This window comes from Ranitomeya imitator, chromosome 1 (genome assembly GCF_032444005.1).
Source record: "Ranitomeya imitator isolate aRanImi1 chromosome 1, aRanImi1.pri, whole genome shotgun sequence".
Lineage (NCBI taxonomy): Eukaryota > Metazoa > Chordata > Amphibia > Anura > Dendrobatidae > Ranitomeya > Ranitomeya imitator.
In genome coordinates this window covers 544184520-544204925 of record NC_091282.1, presented here as the reverse complement: position 1 = coordinate 544204925, position 20406 = coordinate 544184520, and the positions used below count along the sequence as shown (strand labels likewise).

Here is a 20406-nt window from a genome sequence, read left to right as displayed (position 1 = left end):
ACATTCCAAAAATTCCTGTAAAACACCTGAAGGGTTAATAAACTTCTTGAATGTGGTTTTGAGCACCTTGAGGGGTGCAGTTTTTAGAATGGTGTCACACTTGGTTATTTTCTATCATATAGACCCCTCAAAATGACTTCAAATGTGATGTGGTCCCTAAAAAATATTGGTGTTGTAAAAATGAGAAATTGCTGGTCAACTTTTAACCCTTATAACTCTCTAACAAAAACAATTTTTGGTTCCAAAATTGTGCTGATGTAAAGTAGACATGTGGGAAATGTTACTCATTAATAATTTTGCATGACATATCTCTGTGATTTAAGGGCATAAGAATTCAAAATTGGAAAATTGCAAAATTTTCAACATTTTTGCCAAATTTTTGTTTTTTTTACAAATAATCGCAAGTTATATCGAAGAAATTTTACCACTATCATGAAGTACAAGATGTCACGAGAAAACATTGTCAGAATCGCCAAGATCCGTTGAAGCGTTCCAGAGTTATAACCTCATAAAGGGACAGTGGTCAGAATTGTAAAAATTGGCCCAGTCATTAACGTGCAAACCACCCTTGGGGGTAAAGGGGTTAAACTTTTATAAATTGATAAACATTTAACACTAATGTTACTAAGGCAATCTAAATAAATACAATTTAATTTTTTTATGCAACTGTAGGGTGGATGTGCACAACGCATGTATGAAGCATATAGCGCTGGTGCTAGCTGTGCTATACAGTCAGCACCAGAGAGTAACTGCCGTTACCACAACTACAGTACCTCTGATTGCAACGATTTGCCCTGTTACTCAAGCGTATGAAGTAACTCATCTTGTAGGATATTCACATATAGCTCAGCATTGAAATAACCATCACTCCTGGTCAAGTATCCAATGCCTTTCGCTGTGAAACAAACCTATATCATCAGGCTCCTTCCACCGAACATGGGGTGGGATTTTGTCTGAAATTATGTCCAATTTGCCCTTTTTCTCTGTGTTTTTTTGTGTTGCCCCAATAGACACAAAGGAAATAAGCATATGTATAAGAAAACATATGCATATTGCATTTATTTTATGGAGAAAAAAACTTTGTTTTCTGGAACAATTTCAAGTGTGCCAACATTTTTGGCCATGACTGTGTATATATACAGTACAGACCAAAAGTTTGGACACACCTTCTCATTTAAAGATTTTTCTGTATTTTCATGACTATGAAAATTGTACATTCACACTGAAGGCATCAAAACTATGAATTAACATATGTGGAATTATATAGTTAACAAAAAAGTGTGAAACAACTGAAATTATGTCTTTTATTCTAGGTTCTTCAAAGTAGCCACCTTTTGCTTTGATGACTGCTTTGCACACTCTTGGCATTCTCTTGATGACCTTCAAGAGGTAGTCACAGGGAATGGTTTTCACTTCACAGGTGTGCCCTGTCAGGTTTAATAAGTGGGATTTCTTACCTTATAAATGGGGTTTGGGACCATCAGTTGTGTTGTGCAGAAGTCTGGTGGATACACAGCTGATAGTCCTACTGAATAGACTGTTAGAATTTGTATTATGGCAATAAAAAAAGCAGCTAAGTAAAGAAAAACGAGTGGCCATCATTGCTTTAAGAAATGAAGGTCAGTCAGTCTGAAAAATTGGGAAGACTTTGAAATTGTCCCAAAGTGCAGTGGCAAAAACCATCAAGCGATACAAAGAAACTCGCTCACATGAGGACCGCCCCAGGAAAGGAAGACCAAGAGTCACCTCTGCTTCTGAGGATAAATTTATCCGAGTCACCAGCCTCAGAAATCGCAGGTTAACAGCAGCTCAGATTAGAGAGCAGGTCAATGCCACACAGAGTTCTAGCAGCAGACAAATCTCTACAACCACTGTTAAGAGGAGACTTTGTGCAGCAGGCCTTCATGGTAAATTAGCTGCTAGGAAACCACTACTAAGGACAGGCAACAAGCAGAAGAGACTTGTTTGGGCTTCAGAACACAAGGAATGGACAATAGACCAGTGGAAATTTGTGCTTTGGTCTGATGAGTCCACATTTGAGATCTTTGGTTCCAACCACCGTGTCTTTGTGTGACACAGAAAAGGTGAACGGATGGACTCTACATGCCTGGTTCCCACCGTGAAGCATGGAGGAGGAGGTGTGATGGTGTGGGGGTGCTTTGCTGGTGACACTGTTGGGGATTTATTCAAAACTGAAGGCATACTGAACCAGCATGGCTACCACAGCATCTTGCAGCGGCATGCTATTCCATCCGGTTTGTGTTTAGTTAGACCATCATTTATTTTTCAACAGGACAATGACCCCAAACATACCTCCAGGCTGTGTAAGGGCTATTTGACCAAGAAGGAGAGTGATGGGGTGCTATGCCAGATGACCTGGCCTCCACAGTCAGCAGACCTGAACGAAATCGAGATGGTTTGGGGTGAGCTGGACCGCAGAGTGAAGGCAAAAGGGCCAACAAGTGCTAAGCATCTCTGGAAACTCCTTCAAGATTATTGGAAGACCATTCCCGGTGACTACCTCTTGAAGCTCATCAAGAGAATGCCAAGAGTGTGCAAAGCAGTCATCAAAGCAAAAGGTGGCTACTTTGAAGAACCTAGAGTATAAGACATATTTTCAGTTGTTTCACACTTTTTTGTTAAGTACATAATTCCACATATGTTAATTCATAGTTTTGATGCCTTCAGTGTGAATGTACAATTTTCATAGTCACAAAAATACAGAAAAATCTTTAAATGAGAAGGTGTGTCCAAACTTTTGGTCTGTACTGTGTGTATATATATATATATATATATATATATATATATATATATATATATATATATATATATATATATATATATATATATATATATAATGTATATGTATATATTGATATAGAATGTGTATGTATATATATATATACAGTATATATATACACACACATAAAGTTAAAATCACTCCACTTTTCCTGAATCACAGCTTAATAGTGAAAGCTGTTTGAATAACTGTCCAAACTAATTGTCCAAATAAATAAAATACTCAATCTCCTGATTAACAGAATGTTGCGTAGATCCCAAAATATTACTAAAATCTAGAGTTTTTCCTGCACAAAATACCCTGACACAGCTCTATCAATTAAAAAAACGGTTATAGCTCTCTTATGGAGACAGAAACTACATTAAAATGAAAAACTTAATTAGTACAAAGGTATACATTTTTATCACGTTACTTGTAGAGGAAAGTTATTCTGTCAGTATTATCACAAAGTGAAAGTCATTGAAAAAACACACACAATGGTGGAAATTGAAAATATGATTTTTTCCCATTTGTCAGTATATTAGATGGTAAATTAAATGATGTCATTCAAAGGTACAACTTATCACACAAAAAAACCCTGATATTAACCCCTTCCCGACCCATGACGCCACGTAGGCGTCATGAAAGTCGGTGCCAATCCGACCCATGACGCCTATGTGGCGTCATGGAAAGATCGCGTCCCTGCAGATCCGGTGAAAGGGTTAACTCCCATTTCACCCGATCTGCAGGGACAGGGGGAGTGGTAGTTTAGCCCAGGAGGGGTGGCTTCACCCCCTCGTGGCTACGATCGCTCTGATTGGCTGTTGAAAGTGAAACTGCCAATCAGAGCGATTTGTAATATTTCACCTATTATAACGGGTGAAATATTACAATCCAGCCATGGCCGATGCTGCAATATCATCGGCCATGGCTGGAAACATTAATGTGCCCCCACATCATCCCACCGATCGCCCCCCCAGCCCCCCGATCTGGCCGGTACACTGCTCCGGCTCCCCTCCATCGAGTGCTCCGCTCCCCCCGTGCTCTTGTCCGCTCCCCCCGTGCTTCAATCATCCCCCCGTGCTCCAATCACCCCCCCTGCACTCTGATCCACCCCCCCGTGCTCCGTTCCACCCCCCGTGCTCCGTTCCAGCCCCCCCGTGCTCCGTTCCACGCCCCCCGTGCTCCGTTCCACGCCTGCCGCGCTCCGATTCCCCCCCCGTGCTCCGATCCCCCCCCGTGGTCCCCCCCACCCCATCATATTTACCGATCTTGCCGGGGTCCCGTCCGTCTTCTCCCTGGGCGCCGCCATCTTCCAAAATGGCGGGCACATGCGCAGTGCGCCCGCCGAATCTGCCGGCCGGCAGATTCGTTCCAAAGTGCATTTTGATCACTGAGATAGATTATATCTCAGCGATCAAAATAAAAAAAATAATAAATGACCCCCCCCTTTGTCACCCCCATAGGTAGGGACAATAAAAAAATAAAGAAATTTTTTTTTTCCACTAATGTTAGAATAGGGTTAGGGTTAGGGGTAGGGTTAGGGTTAGGGGTAGGGCTAGGGTTAGGGCTAGGGTTAGGGTTAGGGGTAGGGTTAGGGTTAGGGCTAGGGTTAGGGCTAGGGGTAGGGTTAGGGTTAGGGCTAGGGTTAGGGTTTCGGTATGTGCACACGTATTCTGGTCCTCTGCGGATTTTTCCGCTGCGGATTTGATAAATCCGCAGTGCTAAACTGCTGCGGATTTATGGCGGATATACCGCGTTTTTTTCTGCGCATTTCACTGCGGTTTTACAATTGCGATTTTCTATTTGAGCAGTTGTAAAACCGCTGCGGAATCCGCACAAAGAAGTGACATGCTGCGGAATGTAAACCGCTGCGTTTCCGTGCAGTTTTTCCGCAGCATGTGTACAGCGATTTTTGTTTCCCATAGGTCTACATTGAACTGTAAACTCATGGGAAACTGCTGCGGATCTGCAGCGTTTTCCGCAGTGTGCACATACCTTTAGAATTAGGCCATGTGCACACGGTGCAGATTTGGCTGCGGATCCGCAGCAGTGTTCCATCAGGTTTACAGTACCATGTAAACATATGAAAAACCAAATCCGCTGTGCCCATGGTGCAGAAAATACCGCGCGGAAACGCTGCGTTGTATTTTCCGCAGCATGTCAATTCTTTGTGCGGATTCCGCGGCGTTTTACACCTGTTCCTCAATAGGAATCCGCAGGTGAAATCCGCACAAAAAACACTGGAAATCCGCGGAAAATCCGCAGGTAAAACGCAGTGCCTTTTACCCGCGGATTTTTCAAAAATGGTGCGGAAATATCTCACACGAATCCGCAACGTGGGCACATAGCCTTAGGGTTAGGGTTGGAATTAGGGTTGTGGTTAGGGTTGTGATTAGGGTTATGGCTACAGTTGGGATTAGTGTTAGGGGTGTGTTGGGGTTAGTGTTGGAGGTAGAATTGAGGGTTTACCACTGTTTAGGCACATCAGGGGTCTCCAAACGCAACATGGCGCCACCATTGATTCCAGCCAATCTCGTATTCAAAAAGTCAAATGGTGCTCCCTCACTTCCGAGCCCCGACGTGTGCCCAAACAGTGGTTTACCCCCACATATGGGGTATCAGTGTACTCAGGATAAACTGCGCAACAATTACTGGGGTCCAATTTCTCCTGTTACCCTTGTGAATCTAAAAAAATGCTTGCTAAAACATCATTTTGAGGAAAGAAAAATGATTTTTTATTTTCACGGCTCTGCGTTGTAAACGTCTGTGAAGCACTTGGGGGTTCAAAGTGCTCACCACATATCTAGATAAGTTCCTTGGGGGGTCTAGTTTCTAAAATGTGGTCACTTGTGGGGGGTTTCTACTGTTTAGGCACACCAGGGGCTCTGCAAACGCAACGTGACGCCCGCAGACCATTCCATCAAAGTCTGCATTTCAAAAGTCACTACTTCCCTTCTGAGCCCCGACGTGTGCCCAAACAGTGGTTTACCCCCACACATGGGGTATCAGCGTACTCAGGAGAAACTGGACAACAACTATTGGGGTCCAATTTCTCCTGTTACCCTTGGGAAAATAAAAAATTCTGGGCTAAATAATTATTTTTGAGGAAAGAAAACGTATTTATTATTTTCACGGCTCTGCATTATAAACTTCTATGAAGCACTTGGGGGTTCAAAGTGCTCACCACACATCTAGATAAGTTCCTTTCGGGGTCTAGTTTCCAAAATGGGGTCACTTGTGGGGGGTTTCTACTATTTAGGCACATCAGGGGCTCTGCAAACCCAACGTGACGCCCGCAGAGCATTCCATCAAAGTCTGCATTTCAAAACGTCACTACTTCACTTCCGAGCCCCAACGTGTGCCCAAACAGTGGTTTACCCCCACATATGGGGTATCACCGTACTCCGGAGAAACTGGACAACAAATATTGGGGTCAAATTTCTCCTGTTACCCTTGGGAAAATTAAAAAATTCTGGGCTAAATAATTATTTTTGAGGAAAGAAAACGTATTTATTATTTTCACGGCTCTGCATTATAAACTTCTATGAAGCACTTGGGGGTTCAAAGTGCTCACCACACATCAGCGTACTCAGGAGAAACTGGACAACAACTTTTGGGGTCAAATTTCTCCTGTTACCCTTGGGAAAATAAAAAATTGCAGGCTAAAAGATCATTTTTGAGAAAATAATTTTTTTATTTTATTTTCATGGCTCTGCGTTATAAACTTCTGTGAAGCACTTGGGGGTTCAAAGTCCTCACCACACATCTAGATTAGTTCCTTTGGGGGTCTAGTTTCCAAAATGGGGTCATTTCTGGGGGATCTCCAATGTTTAGGCACACAGGGGCTCTCCAAACGTGACATGGTGTCCGCTAATGATTGGAGCTAATTTTCCATTTAAAAAGCCAAATGGCGTGCCATCCCTTCCGAGCCCTGCCGTGCGCCCAAACAGTGGTTTACCCCCACATATGGGGTATCAGCGTACTCAGAACAAACTGGACAACAATATTTGGGGTCCAATTTCTCCTATTATCCTTGGCAAAATAGGAAATTCCAGGCTAAAAAATCATTTTTGAGGAAAGAAAAATTATTTTTTTATTTTCATGGCTCTGCGTTATAAACTTCTGTGAAGCACCTGGGGGTTTAAAGTGCTCAATATGCATCTAGATAAGTTCCTTGGGGGGTCTAGTTTCCAAAATGGGGTCACTTGTGGGGGAGCTCCCATGTTTAGGCACACAGGGGCTCTCCAAACGCGACATGGTGTCCGCTAACAATTGGAGCTAATTTTCCATTCAAAAAGTCAAATCACGCGCCTTCCCTTCCGAGCCCTGCCGAGTGCCCAAACAGTAGTTTACCCCCACATATGAGGTATCGGCATACTCGGGAGAAATTGCCCAACAAATTTTATGATCCATTTTATCCTACTGCCCATGTGAAAATGAAAAAATTGAGGCGAAAAGAATTTTTTTGTGAAAAAAAAGTACTTTTTCATTTTTACAGATCAATTTGTGAAGCACCTGAGGGTTTAATGTGCTCACTAGGCATCTAAATAAATTCCTTGGGGGGTCTAGTTTCAAAAATGGGGTCACTTGTGGGGGAGCGCCAATGTTTAGGCACACAGGAGCTATCCAAACGCGACATGGTGTCCGCTAACGATGGAAATAATTTTTCATTCAAAAAGTCAAATGGCGCTCCTTCCCTTCCGAGCCTTACCATGTGCCCAAACAGTGGTTTACCCCCACATGTGAGGTATTGGTGTACTCAGGAGAAATTGCCCAACACATTTTAGGATCCATTTTATCCTGTTGCCCATGTGAAAATGAAAAAATTGAGGCTAAAAGAATTTTTTTGTGAAAAAAAAGTACTTTTTCATTTTTACGGATCAATTTGTGAAGCACCTGGGGGTTCAAAGTGCTCACTATGCATCTAGATAAGTTCCTTGGGGCGTCTAGTTTCCAAAATATGGTCACTTGCGGGGGAGCTCCAATTTTTAGGCACACGGGTGCTCTCCAAACGTGACATGGTGTCCGCTAAAGAGTGGAGCCAATTTTTGATTCAAAAAGTCAAATGGCGCTCCTTCCCTTCCAAGCCCTGCCGTGCGCCCAAACAGTGGTTTACCCCCACATATGAGGTATCAGCGCACTCAGGACAAATTGGACAACAACTTTCGTGGTTCAGTTTCTCCTTTTACTATTGGGAAAATAAAAAAATTGTTGCTAAAAGATAATTTTTGTGACTAAAAAGTTAAATGTTCATTTTTTCCTTCCATGTTGCTTCTGCTGCTGTGAAGCACCTGAAGGGTTAATAAACTTCTTGAATGTGGTTTTGAGTACCTTGAGGGGTGCAGTTTTTAGAATGGTGTCACTTTTGGGTATTTTCAGCCATATAGACCCCTCAAACTGACTTCAAATGTGAGATGGTCCCTAAAAAAAATGGTTTTGTAAATTTCGTTGTAAAAATGACAAATCGCTGGTCAAATTTTAACCCTTATAACTTCCTAACAAAAAAAATTTTGTTTCCAAAATTGTGCTGATGTAAAGGAAACATGTGGGAAATGTTATTTGTTAACTATTTTGTGTCTATCTCTATGTTTTGTGTATATCTCTCTGGTTTAACAGAATAAAAATTCAAAATGTGAAAATTGCGAAATTTTCAAAATTTTCGCCAAATTTCCGTTTTTATCACAAATAAACGCAGAATTTATTGACCTAAATTTACCACTAACATGAAGCCCAATATGTCACGAAAAAACAATCTCAGAACCGCTAGGATCCGTTGAAGCGTTCCTGAGTTATTACCTCATAAAGGGACACTGGTCAGAATTGCAAAAAAAGGCAAGGTCTTTAAGGTCAAAATAGGCTGGGTCATGAAGGGGTTAATGTAAGGCATGGAAGAAAAAAAATAAAAGTAAAAAAAAAAAATGGATACATCGCTAATGGCTTAAGGATCAAAATGCCTTAATCATAAATTGCATAAATTATTTTAGCATCATTTATCGAGTGATTCAAACCAATCCGCATATTCAATCATGTAGCAGCAGAATAATAAAGTGATTAATTTCATTTTAGCGATGTTAACTCTATTTTCACAAATTTCTGGCAAAGTTACTATTCTGCAAGTGAACTTTAACAAGGTAGCTCTACTTGAAAAAGCAATGGGTTGGGGCAGATGGACGCTTCTGACTATGTAATTATATCAGTCTGTGAACCTGCATCTTGACAAGACCGTGCATGCCTTGCAAGCACATGAGATTGCATAAAGAATGCAGTCAATACCAGTCAAACAAGAACACCAGGTATTCATTTATTCGCGTTCTCTGAGGTTAGGCCTCATCCCTGCCTAAAATGTCTAAAGCATGTTGATATGGAAAAGCTGCGAAGATTAAGTTTACATTGGGTAAAGTTTGAGATCTTAGTTCATGTCCCCGAGGATTGCCGGATGTTTCCAGTGGCCGTCAGGCCGACGGACACTATAAAGGACCTTAGAGTCAACCTTGTAAAACAAGGAATCACCTCATGGAAGAAGCATTTTTCCTACAATGGACGAGAATTGGGAGAGTATGAAACAATTAGAGACCTAAACATCAAAAGCGGAGCTGTTATATTACTTGTTAATAAAAAGTCAAGGTAGGCACTTTCCAAATTACTGCACTTTAATGATAATGTAAATAAAATGTATTTTGGCTTAGAAAGCACAAGGATTGAGAGAACATGTAATAGAAATATTACATTGCATTACTATGGATTAATTCTTCCCTACAAGTACCTCCAGATAGTACCCATAAAGTAATCTGTAGTACTATGATAAGTGTTTCAGAATGTCACAAAACGGAAATGCCATTTCATTTATTAGTGCTCTGCGTCTAATCATTTCAGATTAACTTGTCTGCTTGCGTTACATATAACATCAAAAACAGAACAAAAGTCAAATCATAAACAATTTTGTTTTGCTAAAAAAAAGAGATAGTTGTTTCAAAATTGTTGAATTTCCATCCAGAAAAAAAGTGCGAGTGAACATCCATTTGGACTGTTTTCATTCACATGCACAATATTGGGTCCATACTTCCGCATCAGGCTCATTATTTATCCTTATTACTTGCATATCGTACCAGTTTTTAATAAGAAAATTCTCTTCTGTATTTTTTCAAGCCACTGATCTTTCAAAAATCAGATCGTTAGATGGCTAAAAATTCATATGCTTTTTTTGTGATCTGTTTTATTATTAGCACAGATTTTTTTTTTCATTATGTCTATTGGCAATTATCATCCACAAACCAAAATCAGATTGTTTTGCTGCATTTTTTTTTCAGTTGTATTTTAATTACATTCATGTGATTTCAAAATGATTAATTTGATTTGGAACATTAACTATATTAAGGTCAATGTGTAGGCCTAACTTTTAAAGGATCTGACGAGGGCAGGTACATTCAGCTGAGAGTGGCCATTGCCAATGGCCACTCTCAGCTGAATGTACCTGCCCTCGTCAGATTGGATATGCTAAGCAGCTTGAGGCTAGGCAAGTATCAGCATGGGAGACTGGCTGGGAATCCCTGATACTGTTGACACTAAAGGCCCCTTCACATTAAGCGACGCTGCAGCGATACCGACAATGATCCAGATCGCTGCAGCGTCGCTGTTTGGTCGCTGGAGAGCTGTCACACAGACCGCTCTCCAGCGACCAACGATGCCGGTAACCAGGGTAAACATCGGGTAACTAAGCACAGGGCCGCGCTTAGTAACCCGATGTTTACCCTGGTTACCTTCCTAAAAGTAAAAAAAACAAACAGTACATACTTACCTACCGCTGTCTGTCCCCGTCGCTGTGCTCTGCACTCCTCCCGTACTGGCTGTGTGAGCACAGCGGCCGGAAAGCAGAGTGGTGACGTCACCGCTCTGCTTTCCGGCTGACCGACGCTCACAGCCAGTACAGGAGGAGTGCAGAGCACAGCGCTGGAGGACAGACAGCGGTAGGTAAGTATGTAGTGTTTGTTTTTTTTACTTTTAGGATGGTAACCAGGGTAAACATCGGGTTACTAAGCGCGGCCCTGCGCTTAGTTACCCGATGTTTACCCTGGTTACCAGTGAAGACATCGCTGGATCGGTGTCACACACGCCGATCCAGCGATGTCCACGGGAGATCCAGCGACGAAATAAAGTTCTGGACTTTCTTCAGCGACCAACGATCTCCCAGCAGCGGCCTGATCATTGGTCGCTGTCACACATAACGATTTTATTAACGATATCGTTGCTACGTCACAAAAAGCAACGATATCGTTATGTGTGAAGGTACCTTAACTCTTAAAGGAGTAGTCTTAAGTACGGAAGTTATTATCACCTATCCCCTATCCTACAGTTTTGCCATCTTGGCATCCCATTAAGAGAGTGGCAGTGCACATGATCATCCACTATTACATTCATAAAGTGCTCTTCAGAGCCCACCTACCCGGATTGATGGGGGTCAACAGTTGGTTCCTCAGAGATCAGGAAGTTGGGATAGGGAAAACCTGTCAAACTTGAGGATACCCCTTAACCTCTTTCTGGTATTGGACATACTATTCCGTCCATGTGACCTTGGATTCAATTCCCATGGACGGAATAGTACGTCATAGGCAATCAGCCGTGCTCACGGGGGGAGCACAGCTGATCGCGGCCGGGTGTCAGCTGATTCTCACAGCTCACACCTAGCACTAAGTCCAGGCACATGATCGCAGCATTCCGGAGCCGGGAGAGGGGCTGACAGAACCTCTGCCTTTGGATCGCATGACACGGGGTCCCGATCGCTGCCATAGAGACCCGATATCATCATGATGACATCCGGGTCTCCAGACCTGAGAGACTTCCTGTCATGCGCAATGATGACCAGGAAGTCTCTCAGGTCAGTGTAATACAAACTGCTGCGCTGACAGTTTCTATAGCATGCAGATTTGCATGCTATAGAAGTGATCAGCCTGCACAAAATGATTGTCCCATAGTGGGACACAGTGTAAAAGTAAGAATAAACGTAAAAAAAATTATAATAATTGTAAAAATATTTTTTTAAATAATAATAAAAAATCTATATTTTATCCATCAATAAATAAATATTTGAATTAAAAAAATCTAAACAATAAAAGTACACATATTTAGTATTGCAGCGTCCGTACTGACCCGACCTATTAAACTGTGCCACTAGTTAACCCCTTTAGTGAACACCATTAAAAACAAGGCAAAAAGCAATGCTTTATCATCATACGCCAAACAAAAAGTGGAATAACACGCGATCAAAAAGACGGATATAAATAAGAGTGGTACCACTGAAGACGTCATCTTGTCCCACAAAAAACAAGCCACCATATAGCTCCATCACCGGAAAAGTTAAAAAGTTATAGCTCTCAGAATAAAGCAATGCAAAAATAATTATTCTTTATATAAAATAGTTTTTATCATATAAAAGCGCCAAAACATAAAAAAGATGTAAATAAGATATCGCTGTAATCATACTGACCCAAAGAATAAAACTGCTTTATCAATTTTACCACATGCGGAACTGTATAAATGCCTCCCCCTTCCCCACTAATTGATTCTTGAATTTCTGGTTTTCGTTCATTCTGCCTCACAAAAATCGGAATAAAAAGCGATCTAAAATTGTCATGTGCCCAAAACTGGTACCAATAAAAAACGTTAACTCATCCCGAAAAAAAACAAGACCTCACATGACTCTTTGGGCCAAAATATGGAAAAATTGTGGCTCTCAAGATGTGGTGATGCAAAAATTATTTTTTGCAATAAAAAGCGTCTTTTAGTGTGTGACAGCTGCCAAACATAAAAACCCACTTTAAAAACCCTTTATGAATAGTATATCAAACCCCCTTTATCACCCCCTTAGTTAAGGAAAAATAATAAAATAAAAAAAATGTATTTATTTCCATTTTCCCATTAGGGTTAGGGCTAAAGTTAGGGTTAGGGTTGGGCTAAAGTTAGGGTTGGGGTAAAGTTTTGGATAGGGTTGTGGCTAAAGTTAGGGTTAGAGTTGGGGCTAAAGTTAGGATTAGGGTTGGGGTAAAGTTAGGTTTAGGGTTGGGGCTAAAGTTAGGGTTAGGGTTGGGGCTAAAGTTGGGATTACAGTTACAGTTGGAATTAGAGTTATGGTTAGGGGTGTGTTAGGGTTAGGTTTGTGGAAAGGGTTATGCTTAGGGTTGGGATTAGGGTTAGTGGTGTGTTGGGATTAGGACTGGAGTCAGGATTCTGGGGTTTCCACTGTTTAGGCACATCAGTGGCTCTCCAAATGCGACATAGCATCTGATCTCAATTCCAGCCAATTCTGCGTTGAAAAAGTCAAACACCGCTCCTTCCCTTCCGAGCTCTGCCATGCGCCCAAACAGTGGTTTACCCCCACATATGGGGTATCAGCGTACTCAGTACCCTAACAAAAAAATTTTGGTTCCAAAATGGTGCTGATGTAAAGTAGACATATGGGAAATGCTACTTATTAATATTTTGTGTGACATATCTGTGTGATATAAGGGCACGAAAATTCAAAGCTGGAAAATTGTAAAATTTTCAAAATTTTCCCCAAATTTCCATTTTTTTCACAAATAAACGCAAGTCATATCAAAGAAATTTTACCACTATCATGAAGTATAATATGTCACGTAAAAACACCGTCAGAATTATTGGGATCCGTTGAAGCATTCCAGAGTTATAACCTCATAAAGGGACAGTGGTCAGAATTGTAAAAATTAGCCTGGTCATTAACATGCAAACCACCCTTGGGGGTAAAGGGGTTAAAAAAGTGTGATTTCACTTGAGAGCATTATTCATCAACATCCTATCCCTTTTTTCTTCCTGTAATATGTATCTAATATTAATCCATGACTCAATGCACACGGCTTGGAAAATACATGCTTATGTGATAAACACAATTTACAATGAATATAGAAGGCGGCCAATCAGTGGCTTTCAGAGAACTGGTACTGTAGGTCTGCCGCATTGAAACAGTGAAACAGTGATTTTATCAAAATGATTTTATGCAGCCCAGTAAGTGGCACATTGCTGGAATCAGTGTGTTTGCCATGACAGTGGCTTGCAAAAGTATTCACCCCTCTTCCCCCTTGGCGTTTTACCTATTTTGTTACATTATAACTTTTGTTTAGACATTTTTGTAATCTGATTTGTGTGTTATACATCAGCACTAAATAGTCTAAGTTGGTGAACTGAAGTGAGAAAAATTTAGGCATAGCACTAAATTTATGAGGTCAAATAACAAAAAATTGTACATATGTGTTCACCCCTTTTGCGGTGAAGCTCCTAAAATTTTCTGGTGCAAGCAATTACCTTCATAAGTCACACTTAGTGAAAGGAAGTCCACCCATGCGCAATACAAGTGTCACATATATATACATTTTATCTTTTCTGAAAGGCCACAGAGGCAGCAACACCATTAAGCAAGAGACACCACTAACCAAACACCATTAAGACCAAGGAGATCTCCAAACAAGTCAGGGACAAAGTTGTTGAGAAGTATAAGTCAGGGTTAGGTTATAGAAAAATATCCCCAGAGCACTATCAACTCAATTATCATCAAATGGAAAGAATATGGCACCACAACAAACCTGCCAAGAGAGGGAATCCCACCAATAGAAGGGCATTAATCAGGGAGGCAGCACAGAGACCAAATGTAAACCTGAAGAGCTACAAAGTCCCCAAGCAGAGACTGAAGTATCTGTCCCTATGACCACAATAAGGGCTCATACTCATTTGTGTGAGAAATGGACGAGTGCAATCCAATAAAAGATCGGATTGCATTCGGACGAATGTTATTCAATAGGTGACAACTCATTTACGAGTTTTTTCTCAGCCGAAATCTGACTGAGAAAAAAAATCACAGCATGTTGCGTATTGCTGCGATTCTCGGACGAGACTCGCCAACGTAAGTCAATGGGTGCGAGAAAATAATCACACAGCACCAGAGGTAAAGAGGTTGTGAATCACATGGAGTTTATTGCAGAGGGAGCGGGCATTCCAGACTGATCAAGAGAGAGGGAGCAGGGTTGTGGGCGTCAAAGTTACGGGTTTGAAGTAAGTAAGATTTCAGGTGTTTATATTGGGTTGAGAGCGATAGGAGGGGGGAAATAATGGGAGGTATTAGCTGTGGGGGTCCAGGATTGGGATATATATCGCCAGCACTGAGGAGAAGCAGAGAGAGAGAGAGCAGGTGGGAGAAGGACGTTGGGCGGCTTGTTTTATGTTTTAGTGGGAGAGATGTGATGTTGAGGAGGAGGTCTACAGAGGAGGTCAGGTGGGGAGGCAAGAGGAAAGGAGAGATTATTATTTGTTAGAGGGTGCTGGGGTTTGCAGATAGCGAAGGAGAGTGAGAAGCCAGACCATGGAGTCAGAATTTATAACAATATCTGTATGTGCATGAGTCACCCACCAGGGCAATGGGGATAGTTGGTACCAGGTCCGGTCGCACTTAAAAGGGATGTCACATGGCTGCGACCTGGTCAGTGGCCCTGGGCACTCAATAAAAGGGGAGAAGTCTTTAAAGGGAATTTGGTATAAAGTCTATTTGTGACGCCACCTGTGGTTTTCGGTCAGAGGGGACCGACGCTGCTTAAAAGGGTCCTCTGGGGTGATGTTCCAGCAAGATGGTGACGCTTCCCACAGGTGAAGCAGGGTCCCCCGGGCTTCCAAGGTGTGTGGTAAGGATGGTGTATGCTGACAAATAAGTAGAGCACACAGAATTGTAAAGTCTTTACCTGGTTTACTGGCGGTAGCAGTCTGCAGTCCAGGGTACCAAGCACAGGGGGTGATGTGGTCTGGCCGGCCTGGAGGCAATAGTGGATCCCTCTCCCTGGTGAGGTACGTAAGCCTTCCTACTCATGCTAGTATGCGAGGTCCGTGCTGCCTGTAAATTGCTGGCAAAGTCCTCGCCCTCCTGTCCTGAGAAAAGGACCTGCATGGTGGGCAGCTTTTATAGGGTTTCTATCATGATCTGGGATCTTCAGGTGCTGCTTCGCCTCCAGGCATGGTATGGGCAAATGCCCTCTGGTTCTGCTATTTGTCCTAGAGTATAACACAGCCTCGGGCTCCCGGTGCCCAGTTCCTGGGCTTCGGCTCTGAAGGTGCCTGGTCACAGTTCCCCTCTGAGTCCCTTGCTTTCTCCACTGTGTTTCTTTCTTCAATAGCTCCACCACTCTCAACCCCTTGGGTTCACGTCGTTCCCTGGAGCTGCAGCTCGGTCCTGGCTGCACGGCTCCGTTGTCTGCTCTCAGTTCCAGACTTCCTTCTCTCTCCACTGTCTCTAACCAACTGCCTAACTCCTCCTCCAGACCAGAACACAAAGCTGGAGAAGCTCCCCTGAATCCAGGTCCTGAGCTCCCCCTTCTGGTCTGGATTCAGAATGTGTTGAATGTGGGAGCTTTACCTGGTAAATGGAATCCTCCTTGTCTCCAAGCATGATATCGTCCTCCCCGAAAGGAAGGCAACATCACTATAACAACCGGTTACCTGGGGTGTTACATGCATATTATATAACCACCTAATTATCCATCTTGACAATCTTAGACTATGTCACACATTGCATTTTTGCTCCATTTTGTTATGCAATGTAAAACCTGCCTTTTATAGTACCAGCAAATGCTATGAAATTTTAGAAATGTCATGCACAAACTTGTTTTTTTTCCTGATTGAATTAGAAACTGCTGCGGTTTTTAAAACTACAGCAACTCACTTCTGTCATTGTTTTTGCAGCGTTATTGCAGCATTTTTCCACCCATAGAAAGTAATGAGTAAGTGAAAAAAAAAAAAGCAAAATCACCTGATAAATGTTGTTAGCAGGTTTTGCAGTGTTTTTGGTGAAGACAATGCAGGGGCAGCAGGATGTGAAACCCATTTATTTGCATGATTTTCCTAAGTGTAAACCATAATGTTTTGGTGTCCTCCCCTGAGCGTGGCAGTTAGTATTAGTACAATTTAATTAAATTAGTGATATGTGTAAATTAAACAATGCCCTACCAACTCAATGCCCTACCAATCTGTGAAAGCAAATAGTGCCTGGCCAGTGTGTGAAATTGAACAATACCTGACCAACTCAAGGGCCTACGAGAGTGTGAAAGTAAAGAATGCCCTACCAAAAATTCCCTTGCGTTTTTACATTTGAAATTTTATTTTTTCATGAACTAATGAACTTTTTTGTTCAGAATATTCACTATTTTTCAGACATAAAAAACCTTTTCCACTGAATATTTTGATCCAATTGGCATTTTTTCCAAAAAATGTTTTAGGTCACATGCACACATTGAGTATTTGGCCAGTATTTTACTTCATTATATGAAAGCTTGAACCAGGAGTGGGCGATAATACAGAAGTGGTGATGTGTTTCTATTATTGTTCCCCTCCTGATTTTGTCTTAGACATACTGATGTAAAAAAATCACCAATTACTCAACGTGTACACGTGGCCTCTTGGTTTTACATGAGTCTTGCTTTGGTGGCCTAATACCTTGTATTGATCATGCTTGCACGGTGGAAGCAAAGCTAAACTTTGGGATCCTGATAAACACAGCAAAAAAAAAAAAATGCAGGAAAAAAGTCAGCCAAACTTACATTTTGTTTCCAGCTTTTTACTGTGAAATTTTGGCTGTACAGAAAAAACAGCAAAAAAGCAACATGTGAACCATATCCTTCCTTAAGAACAAATGGGCTAGCATGTGAAAATCCTTTAATATCTGCTATTAAAGGAGAGGGAGACTTGGGTGGGCCTATATACATTCAGTCGTCCACTAATCCCAGTAAAATCTGCATGGATAGGCAAGTTTTGTCCAATTTGTTTGAGGACCTTTAGCTTAGGAAACAAGGAGAATGAAAATCAAACATTGATTCCCATTAGCAAGAACCTAAGTGTGTTTGTCATCCCACCTATACATTAGCTGAAAAATTAACATTTCCAAGAATCTGTATTATGGAATCTATTATGTACGAACAATTGCTTGTTATAAATCTGTTAAATGTAATAATTAACAAAATATTTACTTCTGTATTTTTCTGCATCACAGGTAAATATTTTTACATTCTGCATATGAAATATAACTATAGCCTTGATATGTTGCTCAGACTTTAGGAAAATGGATCACCATCTAGAAGAGAATCTCGACCAACTGGATATACAAGATAAGTGACCATGCCAGATCAGACTGAGGCCATTATCACAAGTCAAGCAATCCACGGGAGTTTATGACTTAATGTTGATGAACAACTTCAGAAATGTGGTAGACATTTTCAATATGGGGTCATGAACATCAACATTTCTAGAATGAAAACGTCAAGACAAACAGCATCTGATGACTACTTCCACAGAACTGGAAACTGTACATGTTTTGCAAGCCAGACTGACATATATATTGTTTAATACATATTTACGCTATGTTTCTGTGGCACATTTAACATCTTCTACAACAATAATTTTCCCACCACTTGTAAGCACTTGCAAAATTATATTACACTAGATGGCAGCCCGATTCTAAAGAATCGGGAGTCTAGAATCCATATATACTTTATTTATTCAAATGTAAGAATAATACAATTAATAAATAATAGTAAGAAAGAACAAAAAATGGCTGCACTCACCAGCTCTTGACAATTCTTGTTACTTAAGGTACAGTTACACAGGATCCATGAACATGCTTATGAGGGGAGGGATGAAAGACATCAGACGACAACTTTGCGTGTTGTGGCAAATGCCACAACAACGGTTCTTTGCTTAAGAACAATAATGTAAATAATAAATAATATGTATCAATAACTATGTATATTGGTATGTTCTATGACATTTTAAAATATTTCATTATTATGTGGAAAGGCTCTTAGTACCCATACTGGCGCATACTTGTGTGCCCATCAGGTATTTTCACAGTAATTTTACATCTGATGGGTTGGTATGAAACGTTTTTAATCATCTCTTGGGCTTAGCTAAGCCTTCATTTTAAATAATTCTTATAGGTACAACAGAAATAAAAGCCTTTTTGTGTACCCAAATTTTTTGTGTTTATTTTTACAGAAGTGTAAAATTTAAGAAATCAACGTTCATAGTACACCGATGGGCTAATATAAGCATGCCCATCAACCACATCACGGTAGCCTTTGAACTGATGGGTCCTAACTAACTGATTCCTATTTCTTAATACTCAGACCTCTTTCACATCTGCATGTTTCTGATATTTGCAGAAGTAATGTTAAAAACAATACAACTTCCACACTTGGCACCAAAGAACTGACCTACAACACACTTTCAGCAAGTGCCATGCAATGTAGATGAAGCTTGGAGTTAACTTGCAGTAAATGCAGCAAACGCGGCTTCGGCAATTGCATTAAATGCAGCCACAACAAAAACACTGGTAAGTGGAGATTTTGTGGCGAAAACAGCAGAAACCACATGTGCCGCACCTGCCGCAAGTGAAGTACAAATTCCGTATACATTGCATGCAACTTACAGCAAGAGTGGCGTGGGTCAGCCCTTAGGCAGGAAGTGCAGAAGTAGCCTTTTTTCCACCATAAATTCTCCAAATAGCAGAAAAATGTTGATGTGAAAGCAAAATCTCTATTCTTTCCCTATCTATCTAAAAATGTACCTATCTATATATCTACTTCTATGTACAGAACACACCTGAAGATAGAGATGTGTGTGAACAGCCATCCCACCCGTCTCTTACCTGTTCACAAAAACCTCACCCTTTTTAAAAACAAAATGAAACCTCTCAGCAGCTATACTGCTGGAGCTTCAAATACAGGTTCCGATCACCAAATACAGGCATTTGAATGATACACATCTTACATCTTGTACTTAATGTGTGTTCTACTTACCTATAAAAATATGTATTGATATATCATATTTCTAAATTTATGTAGATATGATATAGAGTTATTAACCCTATATGCTAATGAGTACGTATGTTATATACGTATTTCCTACATAAGTACTTAAAATCTATATGTCTATGGCTACACTAATTTTTTTTTATTTATTTTTTTTTCCTTATCTCTACACATAGAATTTGCCTATTGCTGTCTATGTTATTAGAAAAACTGAATAATGAAAAAAAAGAAAATTAAGTTTAAACTAAAATATTTTTGTACACAATATTACGTGTGAAGACTTTAGTACTATCAGCCAATAATTGTCCTTGAAGTGGTGTATTAACCACTTTGACCCTCACATTGCAACATTGCTTCCCCCTGGAAAAAGCAACATACAATTGACCATGGGCAAAAGCAGGTTCTGGTAGATAAATGCCAACTCGATGGAGGGTCTGGCCTTGAGATTTATTTATGGTCATTGCAAATGCGGGCTTGATGGGAAATTGTCTCCGTCTTAATTTAAAAGGTAATCCAGTCTCTGATGGACACAAATCAATTCGTGGAATGAATACCACATTTCCTGCTGCTGACCCACTAATTACTTTAGCCAGTATGATATTGGCATGTAAGGCAGTGACAATGAGCCGCGTACCATTGCAGAGACCTTTGTTCGTGTTCACATTACGTAATAACATGACAATGGTGCCAATTTTAAGTTTCAGCCGATGTGAAGGCATACCAGTTGGTGTTAGTGAATTCAAAAACTCAAGTGGGTATTGATCGAGGTCATCAGCT

The 20406-nt window shown here is 40.9% G+C and overlaps 1 protein-coding gene across 2 annotated transcripts; it reads left to right on the top strand.

Moving 5' to 3' along the window:
* Window positions 1-9055: 9055 nt before the first annotated feature.
* Window positions 9056-18789, top strand: TINCR (TINCR ubiquitin domain containing). 2 transcript variants are annotated; one of them, XM_069767671.1, is made up of 2 exons: window positions 9056-9406; window positions 17872-18789. In XM_069767671.1, exons 1-2 carry the CDS (start codon window positions 9144-9146, stop codon window positions 17876-17878), a joined length of 270 nt encoding a protein of 89 aa, XP_069623772.1. In that variant the 5' UTR covers window positions 9056-9143; the 3' UTR covers window positions 17879-18789. The 2 variants fall into 2 exon arrangements, with proteins under 2 accessions (XP_069623772.1, XP_069623773.1); XM_069767672.1 differs by having other exon boundaries at window positions 9059-9406; window positions 17814-18789.
* Window positions 18790-20406: the final 1617 nt, after the last annotated feature.